This window comes from Ursus maritimus, unplaced genomic scaffold (assembly GCF_017311325.1).
Source record: "Ursus maritimus isolate PB19 unplaced genomic scaffold, ASM1731132v1 scaffold_19, whole genome shotgun sequence".
In the NCBI taxonomy this organism is placed as follows: domain Eukaryota; kingdom Metazoa; phylum Chordata; class Mammalia; order Carnivora; family Ursidae; genus Ursus; species Ursus maritimus.
In genome coordinates this window covers 47476421-47494664 of record NW_024424341.1, presented here as the reverse complement: position 1 = coordinate 47494664, position 18244 = coordinate 47476421, and the positions used below count along the sequence as shown (strand labels likewise).

The 18244-nt window shown below is 40.0% G+C and overlaps 3 protein-coding genes and 1 pseudogene across 5 annotated transcripts in view; 2 read left to right on the top strand and 2 right to left on the bottom strand.

Moving 5' to 3' along the window:
- The window catches only part of LOC103657337 (zinc finger protein 91-like), a 686132-nt gene that overhangs the window by 379246 nt on the left and 288642 nt on the right, over positions 1–18244 (top strand). The window lies entirely within an intron of this gene.
- Positions 1–18244, bottom strand: part of LOC103672925 (zinc finger protein 160-like) — a 100893-nt gene that overhangs the window by 68786 nt on the left and 13863 nt on the right. The window contains exon 1 of one of the 3 annotated variants that reach the window (XM_040632915.1): positions 9780–10328. The exons of 1 other annotated variant lie outside the window; for it this stretch is intronic. The gene's annotated coding sequence lies outside the window, so the exon portion shown is untranslated. Of the gene's footprint in view, positions 1–4246; positions 4332–9779; positions 10329–18244 lie in introns of those variants that run through there. One more of the 3 variants, XM_040632914.1, reaches the window with a different exon arrangement.
- The window catches only part of LOC103672905 (zinc finger protein 665-like), a 26029-nt gene continuing 20255 nt past the window's right edge, over positions 12471–18244 (bottom strand). The window contains 2 exon segments of the mRNA XM_040633066.1: positions 12471–15680; positions 15682–17831. Coding sequence (XP_040489000.1) covers positions 15321–15680; positions 15682–17831 — 2510 coding nt within the window. The 3' untranslated portion in view covers positions 12471–15320.
- On the top strand, positions 14644–14898 carry LOC121103350 (annotated as a pseudogene).

Genomic DNA, 18244 nt, shown 5'->3' with positions numbered 1-18244 from the left:
GACCATTTGACACGTTAGCTTATCTTTATGGAACCGTCTTCAAAGCCTCACACCCAGATAAATGTTAGGCAAATATAATATCTCATATTGAAGGATACAAATTCAAAGATACTTCAAGTATTTCTGCATTATTACAGGACACAGTTGTATTACTGATTAGACTCTGGCCTTATTGCTGGGACCAGTAACACAATATAATTGTACAGCTGCCCCCCCCCTCTCTCTCTATATATATAAAGATTTTATTTATTTATATTTGCAGGGGAGAGAGAGAGAGAGAGCCAGCACACACATGAGCAGGGGGGAGGGGCAGAGGGAAAATCAGACTCCCTGCTGAGTGGGGAACCTGACCAAGGACTCCATCCCATAAGCCGAAGGCAGACACTTAACCAACTGAGCCACCCAGGTGTCCTCTACGATAATTATAAAAGGTTTCGTTCTACGGCTATAATTTATTATTTATTACTAGAATGGATTATCTTATTCACAATTTTACCTAAACTGTGAATGACTTGTAATTGTACATGACATTCTCTGAGGCATGACTATATAAATGACTAACATGGAGAAAAACAGACTACTTTTTTCTCATGAGATGAGAAAGTTTTGTAATTCCTCCAGGATACAGAACACAGCCTGAATACACTGTGAATATTACTCAAGAAAATAAAAGCGCTGGCCATGGGGAAACATGCATTGGTGAAGGCCGAGTTGTTCCATTGCTCCCACATGGTCTAATGAAAAAGAGAAAAATCACAATGATGGCAGAGAGGGTATAAAAATGACAAAGATACTTCCCTAGGACAAGGATGCCGGGGGTATGTGTTATCTCAGGAGAGGATCTAGGTGTGTGTTGTTCCTATCAATGCGTTGGCCCATCAGCTTGTGCACGCACAGAATGAGAACCACAGTAAGTCTGAAACACAAAACATCTGAGGTACATCCGAACACTGTATAGAGTAAGTTTATCTGTTTGTCACAAAGTACAGCAGAACCAGATCCAATACTTAGTGTTTGTGAAATATTTGTTGCTCTTCCTGTCTCGTATCTACATAGAAACTGTGATATTGACCAGCCCATGGAGAATCTGGCACAGGATGCTGGAGGGGCCGATAGAGTGTGGGACTGTGACTTAATGCTTCCCCCAACTGGAGTCCTAGGACTGATGTTAATGGCCTGGAAGTCTCTCAAGGGGACGGAGTTGCCAATGGACACACCTCTGGACATTCTGTGAAATTAGAAAAGAAGTCTCTATCTAAAATCATGCAGAAAATGCTTCAGGCCAAAAGCTTCCAAGGTGTCTGGGATTCCACTTAGAAATTACGACCCACAGGTGGCTACATTCAGATGACTGAGAACCTCTCACACTCGCCCTGATTCCACTGGTACGAAGGGAAAAAAAAAGATGACATAAGATGTAGAATCCTGCAAGTTTCCACTGAAAATCTGGACCAGATTAATGTCTTAAAAGTGGTGCAGGCTTAGTCCATTCTGCTGTGAATCTCTGATGTTTATTTAGATTTGTTTTTTTTTTCATTACATAAATGGCCAGTTTTTACATCTTTAATGTTTTTATGGCTTTTTTTTTTTCCAAAATGTGTATTTAAAAGAAAGGATTTCCCCTATTCATTACATTTCTAGGGTTCTAAAGATTTTTATATATTTATTTATTTGAGATAGAGCGAGAGGGAATGAGAGCAGGGAGGGGCAGAGGGAGAGGGAGAAGCAGGCTCTCCACTGAGCAGGGAGCCTGATACGGGGCTCGATCCCAGGACCTTCAGATCATGACCCGAGCCAAAGGCAAATGCTTAATTGACTGAGCCACCCAGGCACCCCTTAGGGTTTCTATCTGGTATGTACTCTCTGATGTCGAGTGTTAAGTTCAGGGTAAAGGCATTACCACATTCTTTACATTTGTACATTGTCTCTCCACTATGAATTCTCTAATGTATAGTCAAGTGATGGCTCTAGTTAATGATTTGGTTATATTCTCTACATTTGTAGGGTTTCTCCCCTGCATGTATTGTCTTCTGTCAAGGAAGGCTTGAAATCCAGACAAAGGCTTTGCCATATTTTTTACATTTGGGGGGTTTCTCCCAGGATGAATGCATCGATGTTTACTTAGGTGGTCATTCTGTTTAAAGGCTTTGCCATATTCTCTGCATTTGTTGGGTTTCTCCCCAAGTACATATATTCTGATGTCAAGGAAAGTCTGAGCAATAAAGGCTTCAGCAAAATCTTTACATTTGTAAGTTTTCTTCCCAGTATGTATTCTCTGATGTGAAGAAAGGGTTGAGTGCTGGTTAAAGGTGTGGCCATGTTACTTACATTTGTAACGTTTCTCCCCAAAATGAGTTCTCTGATGGCAGGAAGGCTAGAACTCTGGGTAAAAGCTTTACACATTCTTTACATTTCTAAGGTTTTTCTCCCGTATACACTCTCTGATTTAAAAAAATTGAGTACTGGTTAGGGCTTTGCCACATTCCTCACATATGTAAGGTTTCTTCTCAGTATGAAAACTCTTTGTTGAGCGTGTTTGGAAGACTGTGCTTAAAAACTTTGCCACACTGCTATATTTGTATGTCTTCTCTCCAGTAAGGAAACAATGACATTTAATAAGGATTGAGCTTTGCTAAAAGACTTTCTCACATTTATTTCTTTTGTGCTGGTTCTCTAGAAACGGAGTTCTCTGCTGTTTATTAGGATTTGACCCATGGTAACATTTTGCCCAGATTCATTGCACTGATAAAATCTGTCCGCACTGTTAAACACCTTGGTAATTATTAAAGATAGAGTCCTTGCTAAAGATCTTCCTAAGTTCACAACACATAAAAAGTTGATCCAAATTAACTTTGTAATTTTTGATACTCTCTCTTCCATCGTTGTAATTTCTCTCTTTTTCAGTGGATTATGTGGAGGGAAGTGAACAACTCAGCCTTAATCAGCCCATGTTTCCCAGCTGCCAGCACCTCTATTCTCTTGAGTGATGACGACTGTGTATCCAGGTCCTTCTCTGTATCCTGGGGAATTACAAAACTTTCTCATCTCATGAGAAAAATGTACTGTTCTTTTCCATGTCAGCCATTTATATATTCATGCCTCACAGAGTGTTGTATACAATTACAAGCCAGTCACACTTGTAGGTAAAATTGTGAACTGGATAATCTATTCTAGTAATAAATACAGAGTTACAGCTGTAGAATGAATGCCTTTATAATTATTGTATAATTCTCCATACAATTACATGGCATTAATGGTACCAAGAGATAAGTTCAGAGACCATTCAGGAGTGAAATAATGTATCCTGAAAGAATGCAGAGACACTCAAAAATATCTTTGAACGTGTATCTTTCAATATGAGATATTACATCACCTAACATGTACTTGGGTGTGGGTTGTGAAGACAGCTCCACAAACATGGTTACAAATTTGTTGGTCCTTCAAGAACCTGGTGCCCCTCACATTCACTGCAGAATCTCTAAGTGGCGACAGGAATAATGATTAAAACTTACCACACTAGGTCCTGTGTTACTGCAAACTCAGGAGGGAAGAAGATCCATTCACAGTGCAAGGCTAAGACCCACTGAAACACCTACAGTCATGACCACAAGCACAGCTAGCTGTAACCTGTAGGCACTGGAGTAGAGGCATCTTACTTCAGGGAGCCCTGCTCAGGGACAGGAAACAGCAGACACATATCCTGCATCTGAGGATAAGGCTCCATCAGGAAAGATCCATGCTCTACCTGATGGCCCAGCCTAAGTCTCACCTTCCTGGTACCTGGATCCCTATGGGGGCATCTGGTCAATCTCGCTGGGGCACACTCTCCAGGACCAGGGACTCTTTTAACCTTTGCGGCTGTCCTGTGTAGACTGGGTTTAGACTAGCACAAGAATCTGAATCTCCTTCCATCTTAGAGAAAGAGGCATTAGTCATCCAGGGCCCTCTCCTCCCTCCGTAGAAGCAATTGCCTTCGTGGTAGCCAGGTGGGAGTCCCCCTGGGTTCCTCTGACTGTGGTGAAGAATAATAGACATAATAGTTGTCATGCTGTACTTCAGAGCTCTAGATTTTATTCATCCTGAATAACTCAAATTTTGTACCATTTGACCAACATCTGCCATTTTACCCTCAGTCAGCTCCTGACCATCACAATTGTACTCTGCTTTTATGAGTTCAACTTATTAGATTCCAGATATAATCGAGATAATACAGTATTTGCCATTTTGTGTGGCTTATTCCACTTACAGTAAGATCCTCCAGGCTCACCTACTTTGTCCCAAATGGAAGCATGTCCTTTTTTAAAGGCTGAATTTTGGATACAGATGTCTAGATATCTAGATAGATAAACAGATATAAATATTATAGATGTTATATGTTATGATACATAATTTATTCTATGATATATATTTTTATATCATAAATAATATTACATGGCAGAAATATATACACACATATATACATATACATACATATATATACATATATACACACACACACAGATATATATGTATCACATTTTCTTTAACCACTCCTCCCAGAAAGCATGGAAACTACACGGAGATGACTCTTCCTATTTGCTAGAATGGCTAAACTTCAGGAAAAAAAAGTAACACCAATGTGGAGGAATTAAAATTATCATATATTGCTGATAAACGTGTACAAAGTCCAGGAAAACTGTCATATACTTATAAACTCAAACATTTTTCTATCCTGTTAAAAAAATATAAGTACAATGAGAACTCTCAGAACTACGAATCTACCCTTCCTTTCTGCATTTTTCCATTCATCTGTATTTCGCTCCTACAGTATACAAACATTTATTTAATCAATAGGATAACAGAGGATGAAGCACAGAGCCACCTATGTAGGCCCAGTACCTACCTCTTTATGGTTATTACAGGACACCTAGTGCCCAGCTCACAGGATATTATGGGGATTAAATCACATCATATATATTAAGTTCCCAACATGGTCCACTGTAACTTCCTTGGGAACACAAAATTAGTGCTCAATCAACATAGCAGTAATGTATACATGTTGTTTTCCAGACAGAGACTTGCTCAGACATCAGCGCTCACTAGCCTTCTTCCTGTAAACTTCACAGCGCTAACAGTAAACTCTTTCCTGGGAACTCACCAGGAACTGTTGGTGTTGACATAAGATGGTGGGGGTGGGTGCCTCAGATATGCTCTGCCTGCATTCTCTACCGTAGTGCCATGAAACGTGGGTCTAGTGGCTTAACTTTAAAATGTGGACTATCAGTGGCCATCCCAGGAATGGAAGGTGGGATGCTAGGTATTACCTTGGAAGCACTGTTTTCACTAGAAAGGTAAACCGACTCCCCAAACTGGAAATCCTTTGCTCTCCTTTATCTGAGTCTGCGCCTCAGGAAATCGTGTGAATGGCAACTGGAGCAACCCAGGAGGCAGATATGCCAGGAGCTCTGTTCGCGGAGCTGTTCTGAGAAGGGAGGATCCAGGAAGGGCAGTGGAGCAGAGGGCAAGTTCATGACCTAAGTGGCCATTTTGACAGAATCTGAAGGGACTTTTTTTTTTTTTTTTAAACTTCTTTGGTCTACAGGAGCTCCTTTGCCAAACCTTGATGGAGACAAGACCAACAGCAGGTGAATGTCTTGGCCCCTTTTCCAGCATCCATTTCCAATTGGGTGTCCTTTTGGGCCTCTGACCTGACCTGCACTGCTCTTCCTCTCACAGCTGCTCCTCTTCCTCCTGCTTCCTCCCATCTCAGGGCATCACCTCTTCCATAGTCACGGAATTGACCAGTGGGATGCATTTTCAGCTCCTCCCTCCTTTCCCCCCTTCCAGCTAGTCACCAAGCTCTAGGGCTTCCCCCTCGCCCCATCCCTGGAAGAGTGATTCTCAACCTTAGCACACACTGCAATCACTGGAGAGCCTCGTGCCCACACCACCAAGTACACAGGCCCGCTCACCATCCATCACTTCCCTGGCACCTGTTCAGAATCTCTTCTGTCAATGACCAACTGGATCTCCATACCTTTGGGAAACCATCCCAGATCCTTCTATTATTTAACGAACCTCTACCTTTTCCCCACAGTATATTGTTTATACCCAGAAAACACTCACAGGGTCTGCCTTGTGTGCCATATATATATGTATTTTCTATTCCAATGAGACTAAGAGATCCTATAGACAGGGTCCCCCCCATTGTATGTAATGTGTGACCTGGTCTCCTGTGCATCTAAAATGGTATCAGTGGTATTCCATCCAAAGGGAAGCAAGGACGGTGTTTGACTGGATATACCTTAAGAAGTTAACTTATTTTTGGAAGGCCTATTTGACTGTAATTGTTTGCTCTTAAGTTCATTTTCTTCCACTCCAGTGTAGTGACTGTGAATTAAGATGTGGTTTCCTTACAGACACAACTGAGGCATTAGAGACACTTCAGTCTATGGCTTCCCTGTTTAATTTCTTGAGCAGTGGAAGCATAGCTGGTACGACACTACGGGGTTTTTGTTTTGTTTTTCATAGGAATTCAGAAACTGTCCATTCAGTGTAACAATGCAAGTCATGATGGTGCAACAATCTTCTGTCCCAGAACTTTAACCCAGTTAAGTCCCACGTGTACAAATCAAAGAGCCACACTGCGTGATGTGCATAACAGCAGACCTGTACATCCAACTGTAATTGTATAAACAGGAGAACGTTTCAACAAGGATGTATTTATAATTACTGTGGGATATGGTATGTTTTCATGTTGCAGTACATTCATTTTCTACTGGTGTGGAAACGCCAGCTTAATATAGCATCGATTAAGGAATGCAATTTGACAGTAAGTTTGATACGACGATATTTACGTAAACACCGAACCAAGTATAAAATATTTTAGCCTCTACATGTGTTATAGTCTGAAATTGTGTAAGAGGGAGGCTCCAGCTCAACCTCACAAATTGTTATGCCTGAAGATTGGGGATAATAATGAAAATTTTTACTTTAGATATTTTATAAGTTTATTTAGATATTTTATAAGATATTTTATAAGTTTATAATTTTTTTTTAAGATTGTATTTATTTGTCAGAGAGAGCGTGCGCACAAGCAAGGGGAGCATCAGGCAGGGGGAGAAGCAGCCTCCCCACTCAGCAAGGAGCCTGATGCGAGACTGGATCCCAGGACCTGAGTTGAAGGCAGACACTTAACTGAACGAGCCACCCAGGTGTCCCAAGTTTATACTTTTAATTTTACAATTAATGATACGCCTATGTGTATTTGTTTTCTATCAGTACCGTAACAAATTGCAAGTATTTAGGAGCTCCTAAAAATATAATTCTGTTAAGTCTGAATTTCAGTGAACTTCGCTGGGCTTTCTGTTTAGGACCCTATAAGGTTAGAGTCAAGGTTTCATGAGGCATTGGATCTTCTCAGGAACCTAGGTCAGCAGTCACTTTACTCTAAATTTTACCTATGGTCGTTTACTACCTACTCAACTGAAAGGAGTACTCGGTATTTTATGTAAGGTTACTGGCATGGGCTGGAATTACAAATAGTTGACAGATTTGAATCAAGTGCAAATCAGAGAATTAATGAGTAGGATTAGCGACCTCTAAATGTACCCCTGCGATTTCCATCACTACCAGCTCCAACCCTCCTCTCCTTCCTCTCTATCCCCCATTGTGACCTCAATCTCTCCACCTTTAGATTTCCATGAAACCTAACTCTTTCCCTGAAAATGACCCTTCTAGCCTTGTTCATTGCTCTTTTAAGTCCACTGGGAGCATTTTAGACCTCTACACCAATAAACCAATAAACCCCTTTTTTGCCTGATCCTAGAGCCCTCAGTCCAACCTTCCTTCCATTGTACCAAGAACCTCCATGCATTCTTTCCTCCTCTATTGCCATTTATCCCCTCCCCACCCCCGATTCCAGTAACTTTAGCCTATTTATTGCGTCTTTTATATCCACTGTCCTCAATATCTGAGCCATCATTTATTGGGAGTCCTTAGTTTCCTCATGACCCTGCACCCATTTCCCCAACCCTACACTCCCTGACTCTTTCTCATGGACACGTTCTTCTTCTGATGCCCACTATTCTCCCAGTTCTCATGATCCCCCTCCACTCCATTAACTCTCTGTCCATTACGTTCCCCGGGCATCATCTATTCTTCCCACTTCTTTACCTCTGGTTGAAACACTTTTAACACCCCCAGGCCTCCATCCACAAGCAACTATCCCCCTTTCACCCCCATGTTCTTTAACCCTTCATAAGCAATAAGGTTTGCATGCAGGGCGCCTGGGTGGCACAGCGGTTAAGTGTCTGCCTTCAGCTCAGGGCGTGATCCCAGGGTCCTGGGATCAAGCCCCACATCAGGCTCCTCCGCTGGGAGCCTGCTTCTTCCTCTCCCACTCCCCCTGCTTGTGTTCCCTCTCTCGCTGGCTGTCTCTATCTCTGTCGAATAAATAAAATCTTTAAAAAAAAAAAATAATAAGGTTTGCATGCCTTTTACCCAAACTTGCCTTTTAACTCCCTTTGCCAATTCCTCATCCATTATCCACTTCCTTCCCGATTTCCTTCCCCCTTATCCCCTCAACACACATATCCTTCATACTCTTAATGTCCCTGCATACACCCCACCCCCAACCTTCAAACCTGTAGTGCACATTAATCCCTCAGTGCCATTTAACCACCTAGTGCTTTTTATTCACGTTGTGTTACACAGTGTGCCTCAAATATGCTTGGTCCTAATCCTCACTACATGTAATTGTAACCTTACTGGGCAGTAGGATGTCATCAAGCTAAAATGAGGTCATACTGGATTCAGGTAAATCCCAATTCAATGACTGGTGTCCTATTCAGAAGAGAGAAGTTTTTTTTTTTTTTTTTTTTTTAAAGATTTTATTTATTTGTAAGAGAGAGAGAGAGAGAGCACAAGCAGGGGGAGCAGCAGGCAGAGGGAGGAGGCGGCTCCCTGCTGAGCAAGGAGTCCAAAGCCAGACTCGACCCCAGGACACTGGGATCATGACCTGAGCCGAAGGCAGATGCTTAACGGACTGAGCCACCCAGGCATCAAGAGAAGACGGAAAATTAGACACACACAGAGGGGTGTGTGAAGAGGAAGGACAGAGTGATGCATCTACAAGCCAAGGAAAGTCCAAGACAGCAGACGGTCCCTAGAAGTTAGAAAGATGAAAGACTTAATTCTTGAGATAAGGTGTGGCCCTGCCAACAGCTTGGCTTCACACGTCCAAGCACCTCCGAACTGGGAGACAGTGATTTTTCGGGTTCCTTAGCCAGCCGGCTGTGATCATTTGTACAGCAGCCCTAAGAAACTAACACGGATCCTACCCTCTCTTCCCTTGCGGCTCTGTTACCCCAAGCCCCCAAACTCCGCATTCTCCATTTATCCCTGGCCCTCATTCTTACCCCACTGTATCACTCCCCATCTTTGGGCCACGAATTTCAACCTAAAACGGCAGTGCTCCTTACTCTCTCAGTGGCGTATATTGTGAACACGGTCCGTGACAGTATTGTTAAACAGTATTATTAAACATCCTACCACAATTCTGATTTTCTGTCTTTAGTGGAAGGTATGCACTAGTGCATGCTTGAAAATGCTGCATGTTCTCATACACGCAGTCACAACAGTCTACTTTAGAAGATGATGTTCAACTCTTTTTAGAATTTATTTGCATTTTTCCTGTTTATATTAAAGTTTTACCCAAATAAGGCCATACCAGCTAGACAGTCCATTCTAGGGAACGCAGTGATTACCTGTATATTTCAGAAGTGCTTTTTCCTACTCACCTATGTCTGTCTCCAGACTGTTTTCAGGTTCTCAAGCTTCCACATCAGCACCTCCCTGGGTCACCAGCCTACTGGCCTTCTTTGCAGACTTCAATCTTGGCAGCTCTCACAATCGTATTAGCAAATTCATTTAAGGAAATCTTCCACTCTCTCTGTATATGAGAGATAGACATCTATTTCTATAGATAATACGCCTATCTCTATATCTGTGGATCTATAGAAATACGGATAAAAAATATACACAGATACGTGCATATCCATTCTACTGATTCTTTGGAGAAACCTAATAGAGATTTTAGCATCTGTACATTTTCTTCATCCAATATCAGCCTATTGAACTTAACACTAATAATACTATATGTTATGTCTAATTTGACAAAACTTCCATACCAGGTGCTTCTTTGAAAAATTATTTTTCTATTATCACAAAAATTAAAACAGAAGAGTAAGTTAAACGCCAAATTCCGTTTGAAATCTTACGTGTATGTGCACGTATGTGTGTGTTCAATTAATACTTGAATTTATGTAGTCTTTGATATTTGTCATTAACACTAGGTCTACTTATGCAGGAATTTCTTATTTTGGGTTCTTTTTAAACAGATTTGGATATAATTTCCATGCCGTATAATTTACCCCCTGAATGTATACAATTGATAGCTTTTTTTTTTTTTTAAGATTTTTTATTTATTTATTTGACAGAGATAGAGACAGCCAGCGAGAGAGGGAACACAAGCAGGGGAAGTGGGAGAGGAAGAAGCAGGCTCATAGCAGAGGAGCCTGATGTGGGGCTCGATCCCATAACGCTGGGATCACGCCCTGAGCCGAAGGCAGACGCTTAACCGCTGTGCCACCCAGGCGCCCCACAATTGATAGCTTTATACCCAATTCACATGTAGGTATAAGCAAACCACTGTCAATTTAGAACATTTTATCACCGCCTAAAAAACTTCATATTCTTTAGCTATCACCACTTTCATCTAATCCTCATGCCTAAGCAACCAATAATCTGCTTATTTAACTTTTTTCCAGTTTTCTTCAGATATTGACATATGACATTATATAATTTTTAAGTGTACAATTTAATGATTTGATATGTGTATATATTTTGCAAAACATTTACCACAGTAAGTTTAGTGAACATCCATTACCTCACAGTTACAATTCTTTGCATGTGAGGTAAGAATTTTTAAGAGCGACTCCTTCGCAACTTCCAGATAGGTAATGTAAGATTGTTAATTACAGCCAGCAGATTTCTATATGTGCACCTCGTAATCTACGCATCTGACAAAGATACAAGTTATTTCCAGGTCTCGCCTATTAGGAGTAATACTGCCGCGTGTTTTGTATTTTTCACGTGGTTGCAATTTTTATAATTTTAGGTTTGTACTTGTAACTGACGTCTAGGTCCATGTCGTTGTTGGAAAAGATGCTTGATAGGATTTCAATCAAATTTATGAGGATTTGTTTTGTGGCCCAATATATAATCCCTACTGGAGAATGTTCCTTGTGCATGTGAGAAAAATGTGTTTTTGGCTACTGTTGGGTGGAATGTTCTAAGTCCATCTGCTAAATGTGCCTGAAGTCTGATGTTTCCTCATTGATTTTTTTGTCCATTATGGAAGGTGCGGTATTGAAGTCCCCTACCATTGTATTGCTCTCTTTTTCTGTTCTTGTCTGTTAATAGTTGCTTTATACATTTAGGTGCTTTAACTTTGGGTACATAGGTATTCCAAAGGTTATGTCCTTTTGTTGAATTGACTCCTTTATTTTATTTTTTTAGGGAAAGCAGGTTATATTTATTTGAAAAACATAGATTATGACTATATTTATCCAACAAAATTAGTTTTTAAAAGTAAGTAACTTGGGGCGCCTGGGTGGCACAGTCATTAAGTGTCTGCCTTCGGCTCAGGGCGTGATCCCAGGGTCCTGGGATCGAGCCCCACATCAGGCTCCTCCGCTGGGAGCCTGCTTCTTCCTCTCCCACTCCCCCTGCTTGTGTTCCCTCTCTCAATGGCTGTCTCTCTCTCTCTGTCAAATAAATAAAATCTTTAAAAAAAAAGAAGTAAATGTCTTCTTAATACAGACACTATGTAAATATATAAACCTACAGCTTTACTACAAACAATTCACACGTACACGTGTTAGCCACCTTTCGCCAACACGAAACAGTAAGTGTTTTGTATTTGCTGAATGCATATATAGTGTATAAACCCTTTATTTAGTCACATGTAATGTAGTCTAAAAATCAAGTATCGGAAAATCAAATAGAATGTAAGGTTTTCTTATGTGAAGATGTACATTTCAGAAAGAACCCAACTTGAACTAAATCCACTATCAGAAGTATTGCAAAGGTGACCCAGACAATGCCCACTTCCATTTGCATTGTATACAAAGAAAAGCTGCCCAGAAATAGTTATCAGGAATCTTACTAAAGGGTATTATGATAACCTTCCTGAAAGGACAAGTGAGTTTTCTGGGGACTTTAAACAGCAGAGAACAACGTATAAATTACATGTGAAAAAAATATGCAATGTATAATAGCCCGAAGTTAGAAAACTGAATACTGTGGAAAAGATTTATAGGCCTGGACAAGTTGGTTTTAATCAACTATTGGCTACTTGTTACAGTAAATTACAAAGATTATCATTGCAACGGTATTTTTCCACACACATCAAAATCTGGAAGCAGTCAGTCTTTCTCAAATTGTCATTTAGTGTTCTTTCTTTCACCAACCCTCAAAACACAGAAACAGGTTTTTGAGCCACTTAGAGGGCACGTAAGATACAGACGTACATAAACATTACACAAGCTACAACTGAAGTACCTGGAAAAAATCATCAATATTTATGGGAAAATATGTTGTTTTTAATAGTGGTTAAGTATTGCATGAGTTATATAAACACACTATTTGTGTCCTACCAAAACCAGAATGGGGGAATCCTTTTTGCCATTCTGCAAAACACCACGTAATTAAAAACACTGCACAGTGTTTGTGACCTGTGCTGTGTCTTACTACAGTCTTTGGCTTCAAGTCTATTTTGTCTGATGGAAGCATAGCTACCCTGATTTCGTTTGGTTTCTTTTGCGTGGACTATCTTCTTCCACACCTGCACTTTCAATCCGAGTGTGTTCTTAAGGCTGAAGGGAGTCCCCTTGAAGGAAAATATACTTGGGTCTTCGATTTCTTTCCATTCAGGCAGTCTCTATCTTTTGATTGGAGAATTTTGTCCCTTTATGTTTAAAGTAAGCACTGGTACAGGTATGGAGTTACTGTTGTCGTTCTTTTCATTGTTTCCAGTCTATTTTAGAATTCTTTGCCCTTTGTTATTCATTTGCTCTGTATCTTAGTGATTCGATGATTTTCTATAAGGGGATACTTAGATTATTTTCTCCCTATCTATTGTGTATCTACCACAGGTTTTTGCTTTCTGGTTACCACAAGTCGTAAAGAAGGCATCTTGTAACACTCGATTTTAAGTTTTTAACAGCTTAATGTCCATACTAAAACTTTCTCAGGCCTGAGGCAACTCAAAAACTGTGAATGTACAACTGTATGTCATTTTAGGGAGGCGTTACCTATTCTCTTTCTGGTATCTGTGCTGATTTCCTCATTTCAACCACATCAACTGATATTCTCAACTTACAATGACTGCTGTTACGAAGGTCCACAAGTAGTTTACTGGACTGCCATCTCTTTTCCCTTAAAGACCAATTAGTAAAGCACTTCATTTATAATATCCAGGAAGGTTCTTTTTTAGTTTTAATGAATGGAGAATGATGTTCTGAACACCTATTTCACGGTAATGTACATTAATGTTATAACCAAGAACAGCGTCTCCATTTAGATTTTCCTCATATACTGTGTATCATAATCTCATTCATCTTCCATGGAAAATTAGATATGCATAAGACCCACCTAGGGGAAAAGGGCATTTCGTATCTTTGATGCAGCAATATTCAGCCATGTAATTTCACACATCCACTAGGTATAAATGAATTTTCTAGACTGATCTGAGAGTAGAAATGGACTGATATTTACTAGGTACAAATCTCACATAGGGTCAGTTTAAAACAAAAGCACATATTGAAATTAATTGTACTTATGCAAAAATCCATTCCTTGTATCTTTTGAAGCATAAAAGCATATACATTACCTACATGTTTAACTTTGTATTATTCCTTGTAAGTATTCTGATGTAGAGTACGGTCTAAATAGAGTAACTGATGATTTCTGTGACATTTATTGACATTTGATGTTCAATTAAATACATTTCTAAATATTTACTTTTTTGAAGTTACTTTCCTTTCTGTACTCTCTGATATTTTCTAAGGTGTATATTTAAAAAGAAGGTCTTTCCTCATTAATGCATTTATAGGGTTTGACTCTACTGCACATTTTGAGATATTGATTCAGGATTGAATCCCAGTGAAGGCACTGCAACTTTTACACTTCATGGTTTCTATCCTGTATGATAGCTATGATGTTGGGTAATCCGGAGTTCCCACTAGAGGTTTACCACATCCTTTACTTTTGTAATGTTTCTCCTCAGTATGAACTCTCTGATGCTGAGTAAGGCTTATGTACTGTCACGGGCTTGCCAAAGTCATCATACTGTAAAATCCTCTCCACTACGCATTTTCTGATCAGGAATCATGGTTTACCATCGCGTAAAGGCCTTGCCACATTCTTTATATTTCATTACTCTCCAATACAAATTCTCTAATACGGAGTACGGGTTGAGCAGTACTTACAAATTCTCTCACAGTCGCTTCGTCTGCCACTCCTGGTGCTACCTGTGTGCTCTCTCGTTAGGGACGTGGTACCTCTTCTGAGAAGCGGCAGCTGAAGATTCTGGCACTCCCAATGGCCGAGCAAAAGCCGAGGGAGGAGTCAAGACTGAGAACAATGATCATGTTAATTTGAAGGTGGTGGGGCAGGATGGGTCTGTGGTTAGTAAACTAATGGAAAACTATTGTGAATGACAGGGTTTGTCAAAGAGGTCAATCAGATTCTGATTTGATGGGCACCCAATCAAGGAAACGGACACCCACACAGCTGGAAATGGAGGACGAAGATACAACTGATGTGTTCTAGCAGCATACAGGTGGTGTCTACTAAAAAGGGAACCCACTCCTTAACTCCAGAACTCTGCTCCTCCAGAGGAGAGTGTCTCAATCGGAAAACTGCATTTTGGTTCCACCACATCCTGAACACTGCATAGAGTTTTCTCTGTTCTTTCATTTTGCCCATCCCTGTTCCTTTACTGGACATGAAGCAACTGTGTATTTGCACAAGCATATGGCATTTTTCTTTAAAACAAAATGGCCGATGGTATGGTTTGATCAACATCAAGAGGCAATGGGATGGAGGGAAACACTGGTTCGGTGAAAATACTCCTTTTCTCCATGAATGGCACGGTCGTTCAGCTCTTACCGTTACATTCTAAAAGTTACTTTGCTCTTATTATTTAACAACAAAAGAACATAAAAATCTTTGCATACCTTGTTCGAGTGGAGAATTTTAATGTTTTTCATTTACCATTATAGAACCGAGGATAATTTTATGTAACTTTTTTGTACATAGCTTTTACATGTGGGGCAATCTGTCTCCAAGTAAGGATAAATTACTCTAAGATAAATGAAAGTCGATCGTTTTCCCTTCAAATCAAGTGCCTGGTTGTTTAACTTCTTGTTTAAAAAAAAAAAAAAATCTCTCACTGAACTAAAATTTTTAAGCTTTGCTCCAGTATGACTTCTCTGATAATGAGTAAAGGTTGAACAGTGATTAAAGGCCTTTTCACATTCTTTACACTGCCAAGGTTTCTCTCTAGTATGAATTCTGTGACGTTGAGTAAGTCTTGAGTGCCGGTTAAAGGCCTTGCCACATTCTTCACATTTGTTAAGTTTTCTCTCTAGTATGAATTCTGTGATGACTAGTAAGGTGTGAGTGCTGTTTAAAGGCTTTGCCACATTCTTTACATTTATAAGGTTTCTCTCCAGTATGAACTCTGTGATGTCGAGTAAGTTTTGAGTGCTGGTTAAAGGCTTTGCCACATTCTTTACATTTATAAGGTTTCTCTCCAGTATGAATTCTGTGATGGTAAGTAAGGCTTGAGTTGTGGTTAAAGGCCTTGCCACATTCTTTACATTTGTAAGGTTTCTCTCCAGTATGAATTCTCTGATGACTAATAAGTTGTGAGTGCTGGATAAAGGCCTTGCTACATTCTTGACATTTGTAAGGTTTCTCTCCAGTATGAATTCTGTGATGCTGAGTAAGCGTAGAGTCGTGTTTAAAGGACTTGCCACATTCTTTACATACATAAGGTTTCTCTCCAGTATGGATTCTGTTATGGTGAAAAAGGCTTGAGTGCTGGTTGAAGGCTTTGCCACATTCTTTACATTGGTAAGGTTTCTCTCCAGTATGAATTATGTGATGTTGAGTAAGATATGAAAGCCTATTAAAGGCCTTACCACATTCTTCACATTTGTATGGTTTCTCTCCAGTATGAATTCTATGATGTCGAATAAGGTGTGAGTGCTGGCTAAAAGCCTTGCCACATTCTTTACATTTGTAAGGTTTATCTCTAATATGAATTCTGTGATGACTAATAAGGTGTGAGCGCTGGTTAAAGGCCTTGCCACAGTCTTTACATTTGTAGGGTTTCTCGCCAGTATGAATTCTGTGATGCTGAGTAAGGCTTGAGTCATGGTTGAAGGCCTTGCCACATTCTTTACATTTATACGGTTTCTCTCCAGTATGGATTCTGTGATGCTGAGTAAGGCCTGAGTGGTGGTTAAAGGCCTTGCCACATTCTTTACATTGGTAAGGTTTCTCTCCAGTATGGATTCTGTGATGACTAATAAGGTGTGAGCGCTGGGTAAAGGCTTTGCCACATTCTTCGCATTTGTAAGGTTTCTCTCCATTATGAATTCGGTGATGTTCGGTAAGGCTTGACTGCTGGTTAAAGGCCTTGCCACATTCTTCACATTTGTAAGGTTTCTCTCCAGTATGAATTCGCCTATGTCTATTTATTGATGAGCAGACCTTAAAGGTTTTACCGCATTCTTCACATCTGTACGGTTTCGCTCCAGTATGAATTCCCTGATGTTGAGGTAGTGATGAGTGCCAGTCAAAGTCTTTGCCACATTCCTTAAAAACGTAACTTTTCTCGCCAGTATGGATTGTCTTAGGTATATTCAGTCTTGATGATTGACTAAACATGTTCCCAGGTTTTTTACATCCAAATGGGTTTTTCCCCACATGAATTCTCTGATGATCGCCGACATTGGAGGACTGGTTAAGAGCATTCACACATTCATGGTAAGGATTCTCTCCCATATTCATACTCTTATTTGTAATAAGGTTAGAGTTTTGATAAAAGACTTCCCCACATTTATCACATTCATAATGGTTTCCTGGAAAATGAGCCCTCCGATGTTTATTAACATTTGAGCTCTGGTTAAGTGTTTCCTCAGATTCAGTGCATTGAGCAATTCTGTCACCATTGAAAATACTCTGGTCACTCTGTAGGGTCGACTCCTCGGTGAAGCACCTCTCTAGTGGAGCCCTCTCAGCACTTTGTTCTTCACTTTTAAATCTCTGATTTTCGGAAATATTTGCCTGAACAGTCAATCCAACCCTTTTTTCGAAATGGTTCAAATAATTATTTTCAGCATGGACTAGGTAACTCTCTAGATTTTCCAGATTGTCTTTCCCTAAATATTTATGTTTGCATATTTGCTTTGAGATTTTACTTGCAGAATCACACTGGTTTTTGGAAACAGCTGACTTAAAAAGGGAGGTTTTCCAAAATGTTTTATGTCCTTCACCATTTGGGACAGTGAGATTCTTATTATGGGCAGTTGTCTGAGTTTGGATATGTCCTTCATGACATCTTTGATACCCTTCACTCTTCCCATCATTGTCCCGGTCTATCATTAAGTGTAAATCCTCAACGTCACTACTTTTGTGTCTACCCATTGACACTTTTTGGAAAGAAGCTTCTATGCTCGGCTTTGGCATGAAGCTCTGGATGTCATGTGAAGATGTGGCTGAAAGATATCAAATAAGAGAAAAGTAAAATCATTCCACTTACTACTCTCAGATGAATATACTGATGACTTCTAATATACAACCTGAGAATCAGTCAGAGAACATCGGCAAGACGGCTGAGAAGGAACCATTAGGACTTCATTCCCCCATGGACACACAAACTCACACACAACGTACTGACCACATAGCCTAACAGACAGTTGTGTAGTATTGTCATGCTGAAGCACACATCACTTTCCCATACCTCATAAAATCAGGAAAAGTTCCATATGAGCCCAAAATTTGCAGAACGGAGGAAATTTAAACATACAACAGAAACGGACAAAATAGGAAATAGCAAAAATTAGAAAATATCAACAATTGGGAGAGTTGGTTTTCAACAGAAATGGACAAAATAGGAAATAGCAAAAAT